The sequence below is a fragment of the Taeniopygia guttata genome, chromosome 4, assembly GCF_048771995.1.
Source record: "Taeniopygia guttata chromosome 4, bTaeGut7.mat, whole genome shotgun sequence".
In the NCBI taxonomy this organism is placed as follows: Eukaryota; Metazoa; Chordata; class Aves; order Passeriformes; family Estrildidae; genus Taeniopygia; species Taeniopygia guttata.
Window position 1 is genome coordinate 12418358 of NC_133028.1, and position 19152 is coordinate 12437509.

General features: G+C 37.3%; 1 protein-coding gene across 5 annotated transcripts in view; it reads right to left on the minus strand.

Moving 5' to 3' along the window:
* EVC (EvC ciliary complex subunit 1) overlaps positions 1 to 19152 on the minus strand; it is a 48774-nt gene that overhangs the window by 23813 nt on the left and 5809 nt on the right. For all 5 annotated transcript variants that reach the window (XM_030270733.4, XM_041715661.2, XM_072927999.1 and 2 more), the window contains exons 4-11: positions 18883 to 19115; positions 17888 to 17972; positions 15573 to 15671; positions 13288 to 13425; positions 11190 to 11348; positions 9391 to 9607; positions 5645 to 5793; positions 2787 to 2885 (exon numbers count right to left, since the gene is read on the minus strand). In XM_030270733.4, the coding sequence (XP_030126593.4) occupies positions 2787 to 2885; positions 5645 to 5793; positions 9391 to 9607; positions 11190 to 11348; positions 13288 to 13425; positions 15573 to 15671; positions 17888 to 17972; positions 18883 to 19115 (1179 nt within the window). The remainder of the gene's footprint in view (positions 1 to 2786; positions 2886 to 5644; positions 5794 to 9390; positions 9608 to 11189; positions 11349 to 13287; positions 13426 to 15572; positions 15672 to 17887; positions 17973 to 18882; positions 19116 to 19152) is intronic.

Below are 19152 nucleotides of genomic sequence, written 5' to 3' on the forward strand. Positions count from 1 at the left end.
AACACATATTTCAAAAATTAGTTATGGAGCCTGTGTCTAGACACAGATTATTCACCTACAGCACACTATTTTAATCCACTAGTGTGGCCGAAAAGTCCTACACTATCCCCCAAATAGAACTCATTCATTCTTCAGGCATCAACAGATTGCATCAACCTTGGTTAAGTAATTTTAATTGATTTATTCATGCATACACAAAACAAACCTACTCAATTATTCTATGCAAACACAGTCAGCTTCCAGATCATTGAATTTTTACATATTTATTCACCAATTTGGATAATTCTTCCATGTACTGTAGCAATACAAACTTCCCTAGTGCTAGAGGGTTATATAAATCTATCTTGATCTGTTTAAAAGGCGAAAAATGGAAAAATGGAAAAAGCACAGGAATTAGACAAGGGCTTAGAAGAGCACTGTGAGAACAAGCTAAGGATCTTCCACAAGGGAGTGGCACTTACAGATTAGTAACACCTTTTCTTCTGTCCTCAGAATACTCACTGGTTCCCTGTTCAGTCACATTTTTCTTATAGTCACATCTTTCTTATATTTTAATATCACCTTTTTCATTGTGATCATGTTTCAGCTTCCCCATTTGCAAGGCAAATGACTGTCAGTTAAGCTTCAGGGTGTGCAGATCTTCTGGAAAGGCAAATCAGGCTCTGCAGTGTTTACACAAGTGCCCAAACAGCTGGTCTACACAGGACTAGAGTCCAGACCCAGGGGGAACATAGATGTGCATCACAGAGCTGACTGCTGCCAGGTGAGGCTTGCTGGTACCCAGCTTGTTCATGCCTACTTGAGCTGCAGTCACACAACTGCACTGTGGAGGAGCTCAAATCTCTGTCACCTTACCACTGCTACCTTGTCTTTCCCAATAGCAGCAGCAGCTTCTTCCTATGACAAAACTGGAGCAAATAAGTAAAGAGGCAAAATCCTGCTGCCCAAGGAAAGACTTGTGCTGGTGCATGCGGCACTTCAGCTCTGGATGTGTGGTGGAGCAGAGAGACAAGCAAAGCATTGTGTTTGTGAGATGCACCTCCTTCCTTTAACAGCAAGTCTACTTTTGCTTTTTTGCCCCTGGTTATGGAAAATGTGTAACCATTGCACTGTCCACTGAGTAGAAGTGGGAACAGCCCTATCTTCAGCGGGGCTATGCTCATCTGTATTATCTCTTCTTTATAGGTTATAAGGTATATTCAAAAGCAGCCTCCTCTCTTAAAAGAGTTCATAGGATCTGTATTTGGAGTTAAGGAGAGAAAGTGTAGTTGTTCATTATATTAAATATCACAGTAGAAAGGTTTAATTGCAGAAAAAAGAAGGTGGAAATACATATTTGTGGACCCTCATTTAACAGATGCCTTTTGGATCACAGTACATGCAGTTTTTCACATCTTTTCACTGTTTGGGTCTAGTCATAGGAGAGCAGCTGTAAAATGGAATAAAAGGCCCAGAGCTGGGTGAACTGGCAGAGTTCAAGTTTATGCAGTTCTCCTGGCAACCTGGCAATTCTAGAAAAACTTAATTTACCCAAACCAATTTTACTTTAATGGGAAAGAAAACTTAGCTTAGTACTGAAAGAAATAGGATTTTCAGTCCTGTCTTAGTGTTACTAAAGTAGAGTACAAAATAAAAGAAAGCAATGTAATTTCACAAACGAGGAGGAACTGTGTAAGATAAAACCAAAAAGTCTCCAGACTTCACATGAATTGAGGAAGGGGATGAAGAAGTTAGTAACTATGGATGATGAACTGAGCACAGTAATATCAGCAAATATGTTGGTTTTTCTTATATTACATAAATTTGTACACTTAATCAACTCTGATTCACTGGCTTTATTTTTTTATCAAATGAATGTGAAAAAGTTCATGTGGACTACTAATATATAGTTATATATTATATATATCTATATTATATATATTTATATGTAAAAATATATTTTCATATATATTTATACATAATATATAAATATATATATTTATATATATATAAATAAAGATTGTATGGGTATATTAGCCGTATCTGATAGGGACCACAAGTTTCCACAATATCCCTATCTGGTCACAATTAATAATGACAAGGATCCTGTTGAGCTGAAACTGATTAGTTCCAGCCTAATTAAAGGTCACTACTGACTAAGATTTTGGGCTTCACCAGATAGATCATATTATCATATTTTTTCTGCATAGACAGAAAATAATTAAAGATGATGCAAAAGCATGAAGCACCTAGAATTTTCCAAATCAATAACAAAAAGAAGTGTAAAAATATTACTTACACCAAAGATCTGAACCTATTTCAGGGCACTAACTATACTAAAAAAGCTCTCTGTGAGAAATGAATGAAAAGATTGTCTTTGGAAAAGTAGTGAAGTTCACTAAGTTCACTTAGAATAGTATCATCCAGTGACAGTGCAGAAGAGATAATTATGCCACATAAATGAAATCTCTCTCCTGGTAGTAATGACAGACATTGTATGCTCTCAACATTACTGCAACCTTGTCAGCCACCTGGGCAGCACGTTTTGGCAGACCATGCAGGCATTTTCTAACTAATATGAGGTTAAGAAACATATTGTTTTGGGAAGATAATGGAAAAGCCAAGCTAATATGGAAGACTGTCCTGTCTCTATCTTCTGCTTTCTCAGCCTAGCTTTCTGGAGCTGTAATTCCTGGAGCTGATCCTTCCTGCAATTCCCCAATCTTCTCCAAGGCCTTCCACTGTAGTGAGGTTAGGCATTCTTCAAAACTAATTTAGCAAATGACATTTATCACTGGAAGTGGCACCTTGTAGAGATCGGCGACAGCCTCTGTGCTCTCACAGTCATCCTCCTCCTCCAGATCCCACTGTGCTTGCCGGTGTTTCTCCATCAGCTTATGGTAAGCCTAGAAAGAAACATAGTAGGCATATTTAAATAGCTGAAAAGATCTTAATAGTTTCTTGTGATCCTTCCGTTTTCTTCCTTGATGATCTTCCCATGTACCACTACAACAGTAATTGTTTACCTGGAACCATGACTCAGAGGGAAATGGAAGTTGCCTAACCACCTTAATTTGAGCTTACTCAAGTCTTGAGTATAAAATTCCTTAGCCTCGGCAATATGGGGTTAAATAATATGTAAATACTACTACAAAACGTGAAATTATCTGATTTGAAACCTGCTTGATGTATGGATATCACTACATCATAGCCATTACTATGAGGTGCAGAACAGCCATCTGATATCATCCTGAGACACATGAGTTACAGCTGTATCACACTGTACAGGGCTTTTGCACTGGAGTTGGCCACCGTGTCCCATGGTGGTTGTAAAAGGCTGATCTGTGATGTGGTCCTGACTTGGTCCTTGGTCACAGTTTTAAGAGGGATGTGATTTTTTTCATCAAGTAAGGACTGTAACTGTGGATGTGTTGGCAGGCTCATGGAAGAATATATTTCACAGACAAAGACTACCTCAATCTACAGACTAATGAGTGGCATTATATATAAATATTCAATATTTTAATTTAATCTGCCAAGTGCTCCCTATCACTCCCATGGTGAATATGGCTTTCTTCATTTGGTATGTCAATAGAGCACTTCGAATGAACACCAAAGTGCCCATAAACTCTTCAGCATTCTTGTAGAAGTAGACTTGAAAGTTCACACATGTCATGGAGTCATACTTTATGACAGAATTCGACAAACTGCTATAACTTGTATTTCCACAGAGCCAGCCTGGGTCACTGTAACTGACACTTTATGGTTTGTGCTCTTCATTGATCACTCCTGCATTCTCTGCCAGTAAAAGACAAAATTAAAATCCTCCTTTTCCAACAGAAACATAGGTGAAGGAGAAAGAATGATACAGGAACTCTAACCTTTACTATATATCTCATTCTGTCTTATAAAAAAATCAAATCTGCAGCAACTCAATTGTTACCACCCTACTTGTGTTTAGAACAATCTGATGTGAATGAAGTTTATTGCAAAATCCACCACCATAATTGGCAACCACTTAAAATTCAGCAGGAAGGTCAGTTACTGGCAAGGCTGCTACCATGGTGGTGTGAGCCCTTGATGAGGTGAAGGGGGAAAGGCAGAGAAAAGAATGGGTACAGCTCTGGGCTCATGGTAAGGCATTGCAATAAATTCCTTTACTGTTGGGCTGGCTGTAAAATTACGAAACAAAATAGCTCCTCAATGCCAAGTGGATTGTTCTCACAAAATAATTACTGGGCTATTTAAGTCAAACCATGGGAGCTGCAGGTACAAATTTTTCTTATTCTTTGAAAAGTTTCTGCACTTAAGACCCTATCTGTTCTGGGACAAAAGACTCTCCCACTGCTCAGCAGAAAGGCTTACATTTCTGACTTCCAAAATTTGTACACAGGCATTTCATAACCCTAAGACTCAGCTGTGTTCTGTCCTGCAGCATGAAGTACAAGTTTCCCCTCCTTGCTCAACCTGTCAGAAAGTTGTTGAGTAGGCTTAGTTAAACTCTAGACTAATGATCTGCTCATAAGATATACAGAATAGAGCATCTCTTGCACGAAGCTGAGTGGCTCTACCTTTGTAGGGAAGATGTCTTAAAACAAAATTTTTAAGCCTTATTCAATGAATCTGGGATGTGTCCAAGAGTATCCAATGATGTCTAAAAGGAAAATAAATTCACAAGCGCACACTGGCTACAAAAGTGTGTCACAGAATTATTTGTCTCAAGTTATGAAAAGTCAAAGATTCAAAAAGTGCTCTACTTCTTTTGAAGTGAGGTGTTGCCAGGCAGGTGTGCATACAGAAACAGTAACTGCATTATCCAATTCATACAATATAATTAAAGAATAAAGCCCCGTGGTGCAAAATTGCAGTGTTAAGACCAATAAATTCTGACAGTTTGCTGCAGTTGGAATCTGGGTCTTCTCATACAGTAATTTTATCTAAGTTATTAGATTTCATCAAAAGTTTAATGCTGTTGGATCTAACCACTTTCACCTTAAATTCTTTATTTTCAATAAAATTGAGGATTAATTTTTTTTAGTTTTTAATAACTTGGGTTTGCAGTTCTCAGCAGTTACTCGAATTTTGCAGCTCTCAGCATTTACAGCTAAGAACTCTGATTTTGTTTATTCATTTGGAACAATAGTAACAAATCGCTATAGAAAATATGAGCATGAAATATTACACTGGCCATTGTATACCATATTAAATTATCAATTGCAAACCTTCTTTAAGGCATCCTGCCAGAGATCATAATTAGTTTTTCCTCTACTTCTCTGAAATTTGCTAAGTCTTTTGAGCCTCAATAACCTAATTGATAGAAAAGCAATTAAATCAGTGAAGACTGTTTTTTTCTGTAATGCAGGCTGGATACTTTCTTCCAGGTATTTCCTGTCTTGAAGCAAACACACAGTACCTAAGTAAAAGATGTTTTCTATGAAACATGCAATTTTGCATTTACCCAAACTGGCATTCTCTTCCAATGCAACACCACCAACACTGCAGGGAAAGCCATGGCAACAGGGGTTCTGACCCTGTCCACCTGTGCTACTGCACATGATTCTCATGAGGACCCAAAATTTCCAGTTGTATGGAATTGGGAGAAATCTGCAATACAATTGGCTTTAAAAACTAATAGAACAGGGAAAATAAGCTTTTACTTATTCACCTTGAGAAAATTATGAACATCTTCAGTAAGAAAAGTTTTGCTAAGGAGACTTTCTTGTTCAGCTTCCAGTCTGCGTTTGAACTCTTCCTTCTTCTTCGCACGGCACTCCAGCCGTTTCAAAATCAGGTCTTTACTTTGTTGCATGCATTCTGGAACATAAACCACAAACAATTAGGCACCACAACTCCACAGGGAGAGAACAGCATCTGCTACTGTCACACAACATAAGCTCACGGAAATCTGTTAGTGAGTGAAATAGACAAGTAATCACCATGCAGGATTTGAAATTTGCTTCTTACCCTGATGGCCTTTTTAGATGTGAACTTCTAAATTGTTACATGGCACTTAAATGTATCAGGTTTTTCGGACTGCTTCCTTCCTGCACCCTCCCTTTCACTGGTGCTGATGTTTATGCAAAGGCAGCATGTTAGTCCAAGAAACAGATTCCCTCATTCAGCACTCCAAATCTCCCCCTTGTGCTTTAGGAAGGTCAGTGAGTGTCTCATTACCTAATTGAAGATATGCAAATGCTGCTGCAAGGACAGGAGCAGTAACATATGGTGGAGAGAAAAGGTCTAAAGCAGTGCTAGTTCAGATTAGCTTGAACTGGCATGCAGCCCCTACATACCAAACTTCTAACGTGACTCATCCAAGAACCTGCAATAAAAGTTGTCAAGGTCCCTCCAATTTTGTGCTAGTAATGTGAACTATTTGGGGCTAAATTAATTCCCCTGTTGCTCCAAGTGATATATAAATTGAGTCTATTTGCATCCTGCGCTGCTGAGTATAATCACTGCTTTACATGTTCTGCCACTTCATGTCTCATTGTCTCTTCACCTAAGAAAAATTTTACTAATTTCCCCAAGTTACTCTGGCCCAGAGCAGTACTTCACTCCTGGCACAAGCAGCCAAAGGGGGATGCAAAAGAACAGTTACCTGTGGCTGCTGTTCTGCCACTACATCAAGCTGCTTTAACTATGAGAAATTATTTTGTAGAGAAACAAAAGGAGCACAGTACTGCAGCACCAAGAATGTTATTTACTCTCCATGCTAATTTATTGTGCTTATCCACAGGCTGATGATGCACTGACAGAACACTTGAAGGTGCACCAGAAGTACAGGAAAGCTTGTAATGAAAACATCACTTAAATAAATACAAGAGTGTTTTACTTTTAAACATTATTGATTCTTTACTACTTCCTTATTTTGTACCCTAGAAGTACAATCTTGCTGGCTTTGTGCTCTGTTTGTGAATTATAGCTACAGTTTAACTTTTGTATTTAGAAGCTTGTAAGACAGGTCAACATTCACTGGAATAAATGCTGCACTCCAGATCATTTTTCTAAAAGCACGTTTCATTTCTATCTAAAACCAGGAGGTTGATAATGATGCTCTGCACAGGATGTACTAACTATATATAACTGTAAAAACCTACTTTGCATAAAATAAAGGCCTTGACAGAGGTATTTTTGCTTTGGAACAAGTGAAAATTGACAAAAAGAAGGAAAAATCACCCAGAGACAACCATTTATACTTAAAGAATGTTAGTGGCTGAACCTATGTGAAAACTATAAATTAGACATAGACAGTTTTAGATGCAAACATGCATGAAAGAAACTATATCACAATACACACGTATTTGTGAATATCAGCAAACTGTTCACACAGCTAGATGTTTTGAAAGAGGATCAAGTCTGAAGCATTTTCTGTGATGAAATAATTGGCTCAGTAGATGATAGGAGAGTGGTGGATATTGGCTACCTTGACTTCAGGTAGGTTTTTGATGCAGTCTCCTGACAGATCCTCACAGAGAAGAGGATGGAGGAGCAGTGAGATGGATTGAAAACTTGCTCCAAGTTCACCTGGAAGCCAGCACCTACTGGTGTACTGCAGGGGTCAATACTGAGTGCAATTCTGCTCCGTAGCTTAATAACTTGGATGATGGAGCAGAGTGCAAATTTAGCAAATATGCAGAGGTCATAAAAAATGGGAGCAGCTGATACACCACATAGGCTTATACTTCCATCCATAGAGCACTTGACAAGCTGGAGAAATGGGCTAATGCAAATCTCCTGAAGTTAAAAATGGGATTTAACGAATCTCCTGAAGTTTAACCATGGGAAGTGGAAAGTGCTGCACCTGGGGAGGAACAACTCCAGGCACAAGAACATGCTAGGGACTGCCCAGCTGGAAAGCAGCTTGGCAGGAAAAGATCTGGGGTTCTGGTGGACACCAGGTTGAACATAAGCCAGCAGGTAGAGGCAGGGGATCCTTTCCCTCCATTCAACTCTGGTTAGGCCACACCTGGAGTGCTGTGTCCAGTTCTGGGCTCCACAGCCAAGTATAAGACAGACATGGAAAAACTGAAGAGAATTGAATAAAGGGCCACAAAGATGCATGGACTGGAACATGCCTCCTATGAGACTAAGCTGAGAGAGCTGGGGCTGTTCAGCCTTCAGAAGAGAAGGCTCAGGGGGGAATCTGAGCATAATAAGTATATAAACACCTGAGTATATAAACACCTGAAGAGTGGGTACAAAGAAGACAAAGCCACTCTCTTCTGTTGTACCTAACAAAAGGACCAGAGGCAGATGCCAGAAACTGAAACACAGGAGGTTCCTTTTACCATGAGGATGACTGAGCACTGGAACAGGTGGCCCAGATGGAGTCTCCATTCTTGGAGACAGAAGTTGTCTGAACATGATCTTGGGCAACCAACAGTAACTCAACCTGCTTGAGCAGACAGGATGTACCACACAGCCTCCAGAAGTTCTTTCAACCTCAGCCATTTTGTGATTCTGTGAATTGATGACTGTGAGATAAGGCACAAATTATCACCACTAAGCCCAGAGTGAGCAGCACTGCAGCAAGAACATATTGCACCAAGACTGCATTCATTCTGACTATTCAGTTCACTGAACTCTAAACCTAATGCCATTTTGCTATGACAATTTTCTTTAAATGCGTCCAAAAATAGCAGAAATTGTTCTGGAAATTGTGTTTAAGTAGTTTGCATTATTTTCCTTCTGGCTAAATGTTTACCAGTATTTTCTGTGAGTGCTGATGGGAGGCACTGAGCCCTGAAACAACACCTAACAGAGGAGATGGGGCTATATTTCTCAACATTGGGCATTAGGTTTCATACAAAATTACACAGGGAGAATCTTAAATCAGTGGGTCAGTCAGCTTAGACTTCATTATGACTGTGTACTTTTCAGATAGGCAATATGAAGAGGAAAAAAAAAAGGAAGAGGAAAATACTTCATTTTAGAAGTATTTTAGTCTGACATAAGAAAAGAGAGATTTATAGGAAGATCATAAGCTTAAACATTATCTTTTCAGAAGAGTGATAGCACAGCTGCTTTGTACATAGCACAACTGCTTCTGGCTTTACATGCTATCAAGAAATCCTAAGACAGTGTCTTATGTCAGCCAGTATGACCAGCAAAGCCAAGTATGTGAACAGTAAATGGAGAAATCTCACAAATACTTGGAACAAGTACAATTCAAATTAACAGAATTAGATTTTGTGAACTATAGAGTTATGTACCTCGTAATATCTGGAACAAGACATAAAAGGCCTAAAGTCAAAGTTCCAAACATACACCCTCCAGAATAAAACTGATCCTGGTCAATTAATTAGTATATTTTTAAAGCAGAGAGGTATATACAGCTGAAGTTGTATTTTTTACTCCTTAAAACAATGAGAATTCACATAAGTCATGTGCTCCAGTCTAAGTACTCACCATTACTGTAATGTGCCAGCTGTTCCCAGAAGGCCTTGTGCAGGTCTGTTAGAAGCTCTTCCTTTTGTCGGACTGAAAGATTATTCTTTACAGTTAAGTGGTCCAGAATATTTGACACAGTATTTAATCTACCCTTACACTCTTCTGGTATAGAGGACTTCAGTGAATCGATCATTTTCACCATAAGCTCCCAGTTGAATAACCTTTCCTGAATGTCCTAAACCAAATATAAAGTCCTGTTTAGAAACCAAGAATGTATCTTTGGTTGTGCTTTCCTTTCATTGAGCTATTGATTCCAAAACCACAAAGAAAACCACTGAGGCTTCTCAAAACCATGTGAATAACCATCTTCATGTACTTAAATACTTCTGAAAGTCTTGATCACTACAGGCTAGCAGTAGGTTTAATGGATGTTCAGTTGCAAGAGGTAATATAAAATTATTGTTTTTCACTATTTGTAGCTGTCAAGAAGACATTAAGTCTGGAAAAGATAATAACAGCCTTGCAGAAAAAATGTAAATACTCAATGAGGACAGATGGACAGAAGACAACATGGAAGTCCTGGACCTCTTTTCAAGATACTATATGGCACACCAGTACAAGTTCTCATTTTGAAATGAGGACACATACCTGATTCTGATAATGCTGTGATTCCTTCAAATACACAGTCAGACAGAGTTCAGTACATACACTAAAAATTAGCATAATTGCCTATGGCCTAACAGCTTTCACTGCACTATTAAAGAAGCAGCCTATGATCACAGCAGGGAAAGATTCCCAGATAAAAGTGCAGCTGCTTTAAACAATGCTGCAAGGTAAGAAAGAGTTTGACAATGTTGTACCAAGTTAATAGCTGGACTTGATCTCAAGGCTCTTTTCCAAACCAAATGATTCTATGATTCCCTGACCTACTGTAATTAATAGAGATGTACCTACAATGACCTCTGCAATGAGATTTCATCATCATCATAGCAGTGACTTCAGGCAGGAATATCTCCTGATATATATCCTGTATCTAGATTATTTTATCTGCAATCTGCCCATCTGAAGGAACTTACTGTACAGCAGCTCAGTTTGGGTTGAGTGCGACAAGCAGCAAAGACTTTTCACACCTGGCCAGCTCAGTCTACTAAGCTGCTCCAATGCAAAACTAACAAGCTAATAATTATTGTATCTATTTATACACCAAATTACTAATAAATGCAGTGATTTCAATTGTATGGTAATCTATAAATTACATGTAACCCTTCCAGTATATCCTGTGTAAAAAACAAGGATCTGTTAGATTTAACACAACATAAAGCACCGTGCTGGTCCATTTATGAACACAGTTTTCCCTCCACAGACCATATCTCTAAGAGCTGATAAGACTTTTCAATTCCAATTAAAATCACTGAACACACAGAATCACCCTCAAATTTAAATTAGGATTTGTCTGTCGAAGTGGAACAAATTTTTTGAAAGAAAAAGAAATTTCGTAATGCCCACAGTAACAATTCTCCATTGATTGGATCTTGTGCTCTTGCTCCTGGTTCACCATCTGCATTAATAATATTTTTTCCTTATATGACTACCTAAATGGTATTCTGAGATTAGAACTCAAGTGCAGAGAGTTCACCCTCCCATGAATCTTCCTAAAGTGCAATGGAAGTTGAGCTCTCTGCAATAGAGCTCAGAGACAAATGGATTAAGCAGTCTACATCACTCCTGAAGCAGGACTGACAGACTCTGTACTGACATAATTCTTTCTGTTCAGACTGACTAAATTTGTCTCAACTTTGACTTCTTTTTTACTTTACCATTGCCTGCAAGTCTTGAGATTCACTTAACAAGCTTTCTACTGCAATCATCTTCTCAGTCAGATCCATCATTATCTTCGTTGCTTTGGCACTTGAGTATTTTGATTGGTCCAAAAAATCCTGCTGGGCTTTGTCAGTCTGTTTCCAGAAGGCTTCCATCTGTGGAACATGAATCAAAAGAGAACTCATGTTCCCTTATTAATCATCTGGTATTTCATTACAGAAAGAGGCACATGTATGAGTCTACTGAAATACAAGTCACAGACAGCTCTCAGTATTAGTTATATTGAACAACACTAATACAAAGCTAAAGAGATGATTATATATTTTATTTATATATATATATATATGTATATATAAAATATTGGTGGTGGCACATAACCAGTAGGTCAAACGTGACCTTTTAAAATAACCGTAGTAATTATTTTTAACTAGCTAAGAATTTGTTAATTCTCTACATATTGTGTCTATAAGAGCCTATAATGTTTTTAGTATTGATGGTAAAAACCTAGAAGATAAACTGCATTCCTTTTATTCTGAGAAGTTTATTTAGCTGTAGGAGCAGGTATTCTAGTTTCTAGTCAAACAACATTTTCACAAAGAAAAAAGAAAAATTGAAAATTATTACTGTTTTACACCATCAAAGCCTTTAACAGCTAGATGCTACATAAGCACTTTGCTGTCTGGAATTAAATGCTTTATGTCAACACAGTGTATGTGCCAATTCTGATAGATTATTATATGGACAATCCCTAGTTTTAGGTTCTGATTCCACAAACATGACTGTGCATATACTGTTAATATTCCGTGCTCTGTGGGATTACTTGTACACATAAAGGTAAAGAATGCATCTATCACCACGATTTCTATTAAGTACCCATGCATTTTGGAAAAAAAAAGTAATTATGGCATCTGTGAGTATGGCAGAAGCCTCTTTATACTCTCAGAAGAAGACTGGATTAGTTCAAGGTACTGAACTAGATACATCTGCATAGAGGGAAATTATTTTCAGTACAACGAAAAGCGTCTGCAGGCACAAGAGTGACAGACCCACCGAAGGATGATTGCTGCTGGTGAATAAATACCTCATGATGCTCAGCAAGATTGCCAGCAATTATTTTTTACATGACTAACTCTGGAAAACTCTAAACAATCATTTTTCCACTGAGCAAAGTTAAAGTGCAAAAGAAACTTAACACAGATGTTCCAATATTACCAGGACTTCCACTATAAAGTGAAGGCCTTAGAGAAAGCAGAGGAAATTCCCAGTGAAGCATTTAAGCACCAGACATTAAAAAATGTTAACTCCTGTATGAAAAAGGCCCAAGGCTCAGGTCATGGCCTGTTTGGTCCAGGGCTAAAAAGCCACAGTCAATCAGCACAGGCAGCTCACAGAGCTGTCACTCTCCCATTTTCATCAGCAGTCAATTTGCTCAAACTTCAAAAACAGGGCTGGGAAGAATATCACTCAGTTTACTGGAGAATAGGACATAGAATGTCCTCAACTTCCAGTTTTCTAGACTGAAAGCTATACTGACATAATTAACCTACTTTAGAGAAAAAATCAAATGCCTGTTATCAAATGGTATTTTCAGATAAAAAAATGTAAATACATTCTCACGTGGAAAACTGCTAAAGAAAAAGGCTTTGCTAAAGTAAATGCATAAAACATACTAAAACATTGCCCAGCAACTATAGTCTTAGCACTTTTTTCTGCTGAAAAAAAAAAAATTGTAGGATCTTCTTACTCCCTTACTCAGTTGCAGGGATTGACAAAAGCAAGGTGCTAGAATAACATTCCTAAAAGTCAGGTTATACATAGGCTTGAAATAAATCTTATCATCAGACAAGCACCAGACATTTCTCAGCTAATAAAACAGTAGTGTTTTACAAAAAGCATAGAAAATGTTTTATCTATAAAAATATATTGACACCCAAAGGGAGCTGGAAATATTTTGCTGGGGCAAAGTAAAAATATTTTCAGGACACATATAAAATACTAACTGTGGACTACTCAACAAAACCATTGCACTAAAGAACTCCCCTCCAAAAGATTAACATTAAAATAAAATTTTAGAAAAAAAAAATAGGAAGTTACATTATCTATAATGTGCTCGGAATATTCCCTTTCCCTCCTTTCTAGGTCTTCTAGAGTCTGGAACTCTGAATTACGGGCTCCTGACATTTCAGTATTCTGGAGTCTAGATTCAAGTTGTTTCTGTAATTCTTCAAAATCCTGGGGGAAAAAAAAAAAAAAGTGATTTCTTAAACAGAAAAACAGACATAACTTCTAAATTTGGGAGTGAATCTATATGTTGGGTCTGGCTCATGGCTAAGGAAGCTGAACAGGAGTGTTCAGAAAGTTCTGTCTCTTGGTAATGCACCTTCTGTTGCAAGCATGAAATCTCCAGATATATGGCAGCTCTGAACGAAACTTAATATAAATACATTTCCACTAGGATGTGAGTACAGTCAAGACCATAATCTATCTCTACTGAATTCATTAGTTAACACTGCTTCACGAGTTTTACACTGATAACCCCTGGAATCTACCTACAAATATTTTTATTTTAATGCATGTACCCCATCTTAAATGGCAGCTATGAGTGTACATGCTGTGTTTAAAAGCTCAGGTAAGTATCCAGGTGATAATCAGACAGTGATTCCTTCAGAGTGCTGGATGAACTCTCACAGATGAACAACCTGTAATGCTCATAAGGGATAAATCATAGGCTGCATGATTACATGTGATTTTACAGTTTTTCAGTCCTTTAGAAACCAGGATGATTTTTTATGAAAGCTGATGTTGCTGACAAATACTAGTCTGCTGCCATTGCTTAGTAAGCTGATACTGAAAATGGTGATCCTTCCTTCACTGCAACATGCCTTATATAGCAAGCACTGACTTCTAATACCATCCACTTCTGGCTCTCAATGCATTAACTTGATACCCTTATGCCTTAAAGAAATATAAGTAGAGTTTGACAAGCTCCACTAACAATTGCATCAAAATTCCATGAATTTTTATGATACAGAATTAAAAGTGGGTAATGCTGTCTGCAATAAAACATGTAATATCTCTTTTACATGGTGGTCATAACCAGCCTTGTTCTTTGTATGTTATCTCACCTGTCAGGTTTACAAGATCTTTCTCTGCATCATATAGGACACAGAAACCCCATATTGGCACTTTAAACAACTGGACTTCTCTGGCAATTGTTGCATCTAATTATTTGGATTTAGTCCTTGTCTTGCAGCATCTTAGAATCATGAGGACATTGATGCCATCAAATTTCACTGAGGATTAGGTTCTATCAGGAAACATGCCTATTCTAGATTAGCTCTATTTATAATTTGAAGTCATTACCAGAAGACCAGCAGTAAAAGGATTTTGCACATCCAATCTCACTTTTCATTTAGTAAATACAATAAGCTTTAATACTAGACCTGAGGATTTAAGGCAGAAGAGTGCTTTAAGGCAAAATACCTTCTGATAGAAATCATGGAGTACAGCTACAGAGATTCCTCACAGTAATTCACAGATTGTGAGATTGCACAAAGTATTCAACAACTAGAGCTCATGAGCTGATAGACAAAAATCCAGATGTGAAATTCCATCTACATATAAGAAAAGCATAATTGTTGCTGTGATTAGGCTGCTCTCAGTACAAACATTGGATTGGCAGGGCACTGGATAACCTTTCAGAAGACAAAGCTTCCTACAGAAGGCTGGACCAGACAATCTCGAGATCTGCTTCTCAATCCAGATTTTTCTGAGACTCTAAACTGGAAAGTGGAACCAATACCTCTCCTATTTACTGTAGTTTTGTAAAGCTTTTTGTTCCTTCTAATAACCTTAACAATAGTACTGTGACTCTACCTGAAACACACATTGACTTGTCAATATATGTCTTCCAGTTCAGAAGTGGCATATGGACTACAATACAAGCACATGAAAGAAAAAAGGATGATGAGGAAAATAAGTATATTTTCCCCTGATTAAAGCCTTGAGCGTCATACTGCTACTTTATTTCCTGCTATTTTATAAGCAAGATACCTGGGACCAAACAAAGCCCCTGATAATTAGAAATTATTAAATCTGAGTGAATAAGGTTCAAAATGTTCTGTTTGCTTAAATGGATTCAACTACAAAGTATTTTATCTTTAACAGATTACGTAGATCACTTCATACAGCAACAAAGAGGAAAAGCATACAAGGTAATGTAGAAAATCAACTAACAAGGGAGTTTCTTTGTATTTTCTTCAGCAAGAGATTACAAATGACATTGCTGTTCAAAAGGAGTAGGTGAAATGGCCTGCTGTGGTACTAAAATTAACTCTTATTTTGTGTGGTCTTAAATACTAACCAACAAACCCACTTACATTTTCCTGATTTAAAAGGATCTTCTTCAACAAACCATCAGTAATCTTCTTTTTACGATGGAAGTCTGTGAAGTATATCTTGAAAATCTGAATAAACAGCTGTTTAAAAGGAAGAAAACAACACCGAGATTAAATGCCTGTTCGTCATTGTAAGGACGTCTTTGTGATAAATTTTGCTAATATAAATCAATCAGGGAGATTATAGTGAATCATAAGTGAAACAATAGATAAATTAATAGACAAATCACCAGCAACTCTCCAGTACTTCCACTGTGAAAAATTCCCTGATTTTGGCTCCAGTGAGGTACTGGAAGATGGTGTTACACATAATTTCATATATCCTTGTAACCAGACAGACAGATTTTAAACTATTCTTGACTGGAGAAAATGCACATCACTTGAAAATACAAAGCCCATTTTTCTAAAGTTTAATGAACCCCTAAACTGGAAGATATTAACTATTCCAAAGATACCAAAGACTCATTACTCTGACTTCAACTGTAGTCAGCCACATAATATATCAAACATTTTTACACACAACCCAAAAGAAAATATCTCAAGTTCTAGCTAGCTTCTCTTGCAATAAAAATACTTATTTTCCATTTGTGTACCTGTTTTTTTTTTTTTAAGACTGTAATACCAGTGTCCTCAAAAAGATGTTTTTGAATTTTTTAACACTGGGAAAAATTTTGCTTAACTTTTTCCCCTCTTGCCTCAATTAGACTTTCAATGTAAGGTTAATTCATTTAATTACTAACTGCTGCAGCATAGAAATATAGGAATTTTAACAGCCACCTGCCTGTTCCTCATAATCTTAAAAACAAGATGATGCAGAACTTCCCTGTGTAAAACATATAAAAACATAAATAAATACATATTTACATACAGAAACAATTATTGAAGCCAGTATGTCAGGTGAGCAAAACCTGGAAAATATATTATAAATAGCACCCAATAGAAGAGAAAAACCATATAGCAGTCATGTTTTGGATCTCACTTGCAAATGTTTTGGACGGAAGTTTGTCAAATTTTGAGCACACTACCAAGATACTATATACAGTAAAAATATATTTAAAAGAAAAAAAAAGTAAAATGAAAAAAAAAAAAAAGGATTCAGGAGAAGATTGATAAAAAAGGATGTATTTCCTTAGACTTGATGCCAAGAAAGACTGAAATCAGAGAAAGCAGAGTGGGAAAGGAAGAAATTATTCTCAGACTGACTTATTTTTCCCTTTTTCCTTTCTGGCAAAAATATACAGCTATTTAAATATTCAGCTAAAGGCCAAAGTTTTTTGTGGTGATTTCTGGTGGGCCACAAAGCATGTTAAATGCTCATTCTCTCTGTTTCTGTGATTACATTACCTTGCTTTAGAAGTTGATTATTAACTTTGACATCAAGTTCAACTTTCTATAATCAAGCTAAACTTCCTTCTGGAATCGGATCACAAGTTCCCTTTCTCATCTAACTAGATGTGGATAATCCATCAGATAAACTCCTTCCCAGCTTTACTTTCCTGTTTCCTCCTTTGGGTTGTGTATAAATTTGTTCAGAAAATCCCACCCTTTGAAATATTCTCAGTGGATTTAGTAAATTATAACAGTAATTACCAATTTTGTTTAAACAGACCAAGAAAAGATGGGAGGAAAAAGTTATAGATTTGATGTCCAGATTCATATCTATGAGCTAAACTTCAGTAGCAGTAATGGTGCAATACTTGATCAAAGTTAGTCACCACAAACAGTCATTACTAAGTATCCTGTGGCTTTAATTGTAGTTTTTTTTTTCTTTTTTTTTTCTTGTCATTTTTAGATGCTGTGCCTTGGTGCAGGTAGTTATCTATAGTTTAAATGGTATCTTAATCCCTCAGTCATACAAATTCACAACTATTGTACTTACCACAATGGTACTGATTCAGTTGAACTGAATTTTCAATTTTATTCCAAAAGCTTTAAGTCTTTGGAGTCGCAACACACAAACAAGCAGGTTTGTACTTAAGACAAACTCATCTATTAAATAATTTATTACCTCTTCTTATGAGCCTCAAGTGCTGTATGTTAATCTCTGGAGTAATGTTTAAAACCATTTTTTTGTATTTTCTATATTGGTATTTCACAGACCAGTATACCTCATTATATTTTACTTTTTTAGGAAGCTCATATATATGCAGACCAGGAGAGAAAGAAAAGACAATAATGTGGAAATGCAACTCTGCTGCACTAGATCTCACCTAGCCAGCTTTTTATTTTATTACCTAAACTAATATTCAAATAAGATGTTTAAAACAATTAGCTATAAATGAGATATAAGTACTTACCACATGTTTTTCTTTTCTGAGTTCAGTGTCAAGAAGCATGAGATCTTTTAAAGTAAGACTGCAAAGGCAGAGCTTAACATCAAAACTAAAACAAAGATTAAAAATGCATTAATAGCAATCTAAATGATGGTTACACAAAAGGTCAACACAATATAAGTTTTGTTTAACCACTACATCCTCCTAATAACACTGCCCCAAAACAGAAGTGAAGTTACTTTCTACATTGCCTCCTTTTTCAGAAGAGCTTTTTGTATGTAAACATAAACAAAACACAGTGCTTTAAATAAAGTTGGTGCTGTGGTTTCCTCTAGAAAAACCAAGGTAAACGCAGGCGTGAGTGGATACAACCAGGGAAAACACACCTTTAAATTGAAACAGCCATAATAAGAGTGGGTATTTTGTAAACATTCTTCACTGCTAATACCTTTCCCAGTCCTGGGGACACAAATATGATTTTCTTATTCCTGCTAATGAGAGTACAGACACATGTATTCATCTAGGGGTACCTTGCCATGGTGCAGCTGAAAGGAAATCAGAACTGAGAGTCCATTTCAATTACCTCTACCTGCTCATCAGCAGTGTCAGAGAGGAACTGTTTTCCCAGAGTAAGACATGAGTAGCTCCCATTAAAACAGAGAGAACAGGCCACCGAGTGTTCTCAAAGCACCTGCAGTGTGAGATGGCAATGTACAGTGCAGAGAGCTCCATCCCCAGCACATCTGAACTGAGCATATGAGACATAACAAAGACATCTCCCTATCCTAACACCTTTTGTGAGACAGTTTTGGCCAGTTCCGATTCCCAAAATTTCACAAAGAACAGGATGGCTTCCAACATCCTAATGTATTAATTTCCCCAACAACTTTTTTAGGGTTATAAGCAGGTAACCCTGTCCTGATCTAGTGACCTGTGTGCATTCATAGCCAGCCTTTCATCTTTAGTGACTGTCCTGAAAACACAGGAAATTACCAAACAAGGGCAGGTTTACTGCTTACCTCTCACATGTGAGCACTTCAGGGAAGCTGCCCACCTTTAGAAAGGCTCGAGCCTGAAACCTGTCATCGCTTGTTGTGGAATGTATTGTCGTGGAGGAGCTACAGTCCTCTTTGTCTCCCTGGCTCAGGGATCCCAGGCTGCCTGACATAGATGTCTCCATCACTTGATTAGGCAGAACTGCCTGTTTTGGATTCTCATGCAAAGATGGATTGGATGAGCCATCTGCCAAAGGCTGTAAGTCAAAGGAAATTCACAAGGTTAATTAATAC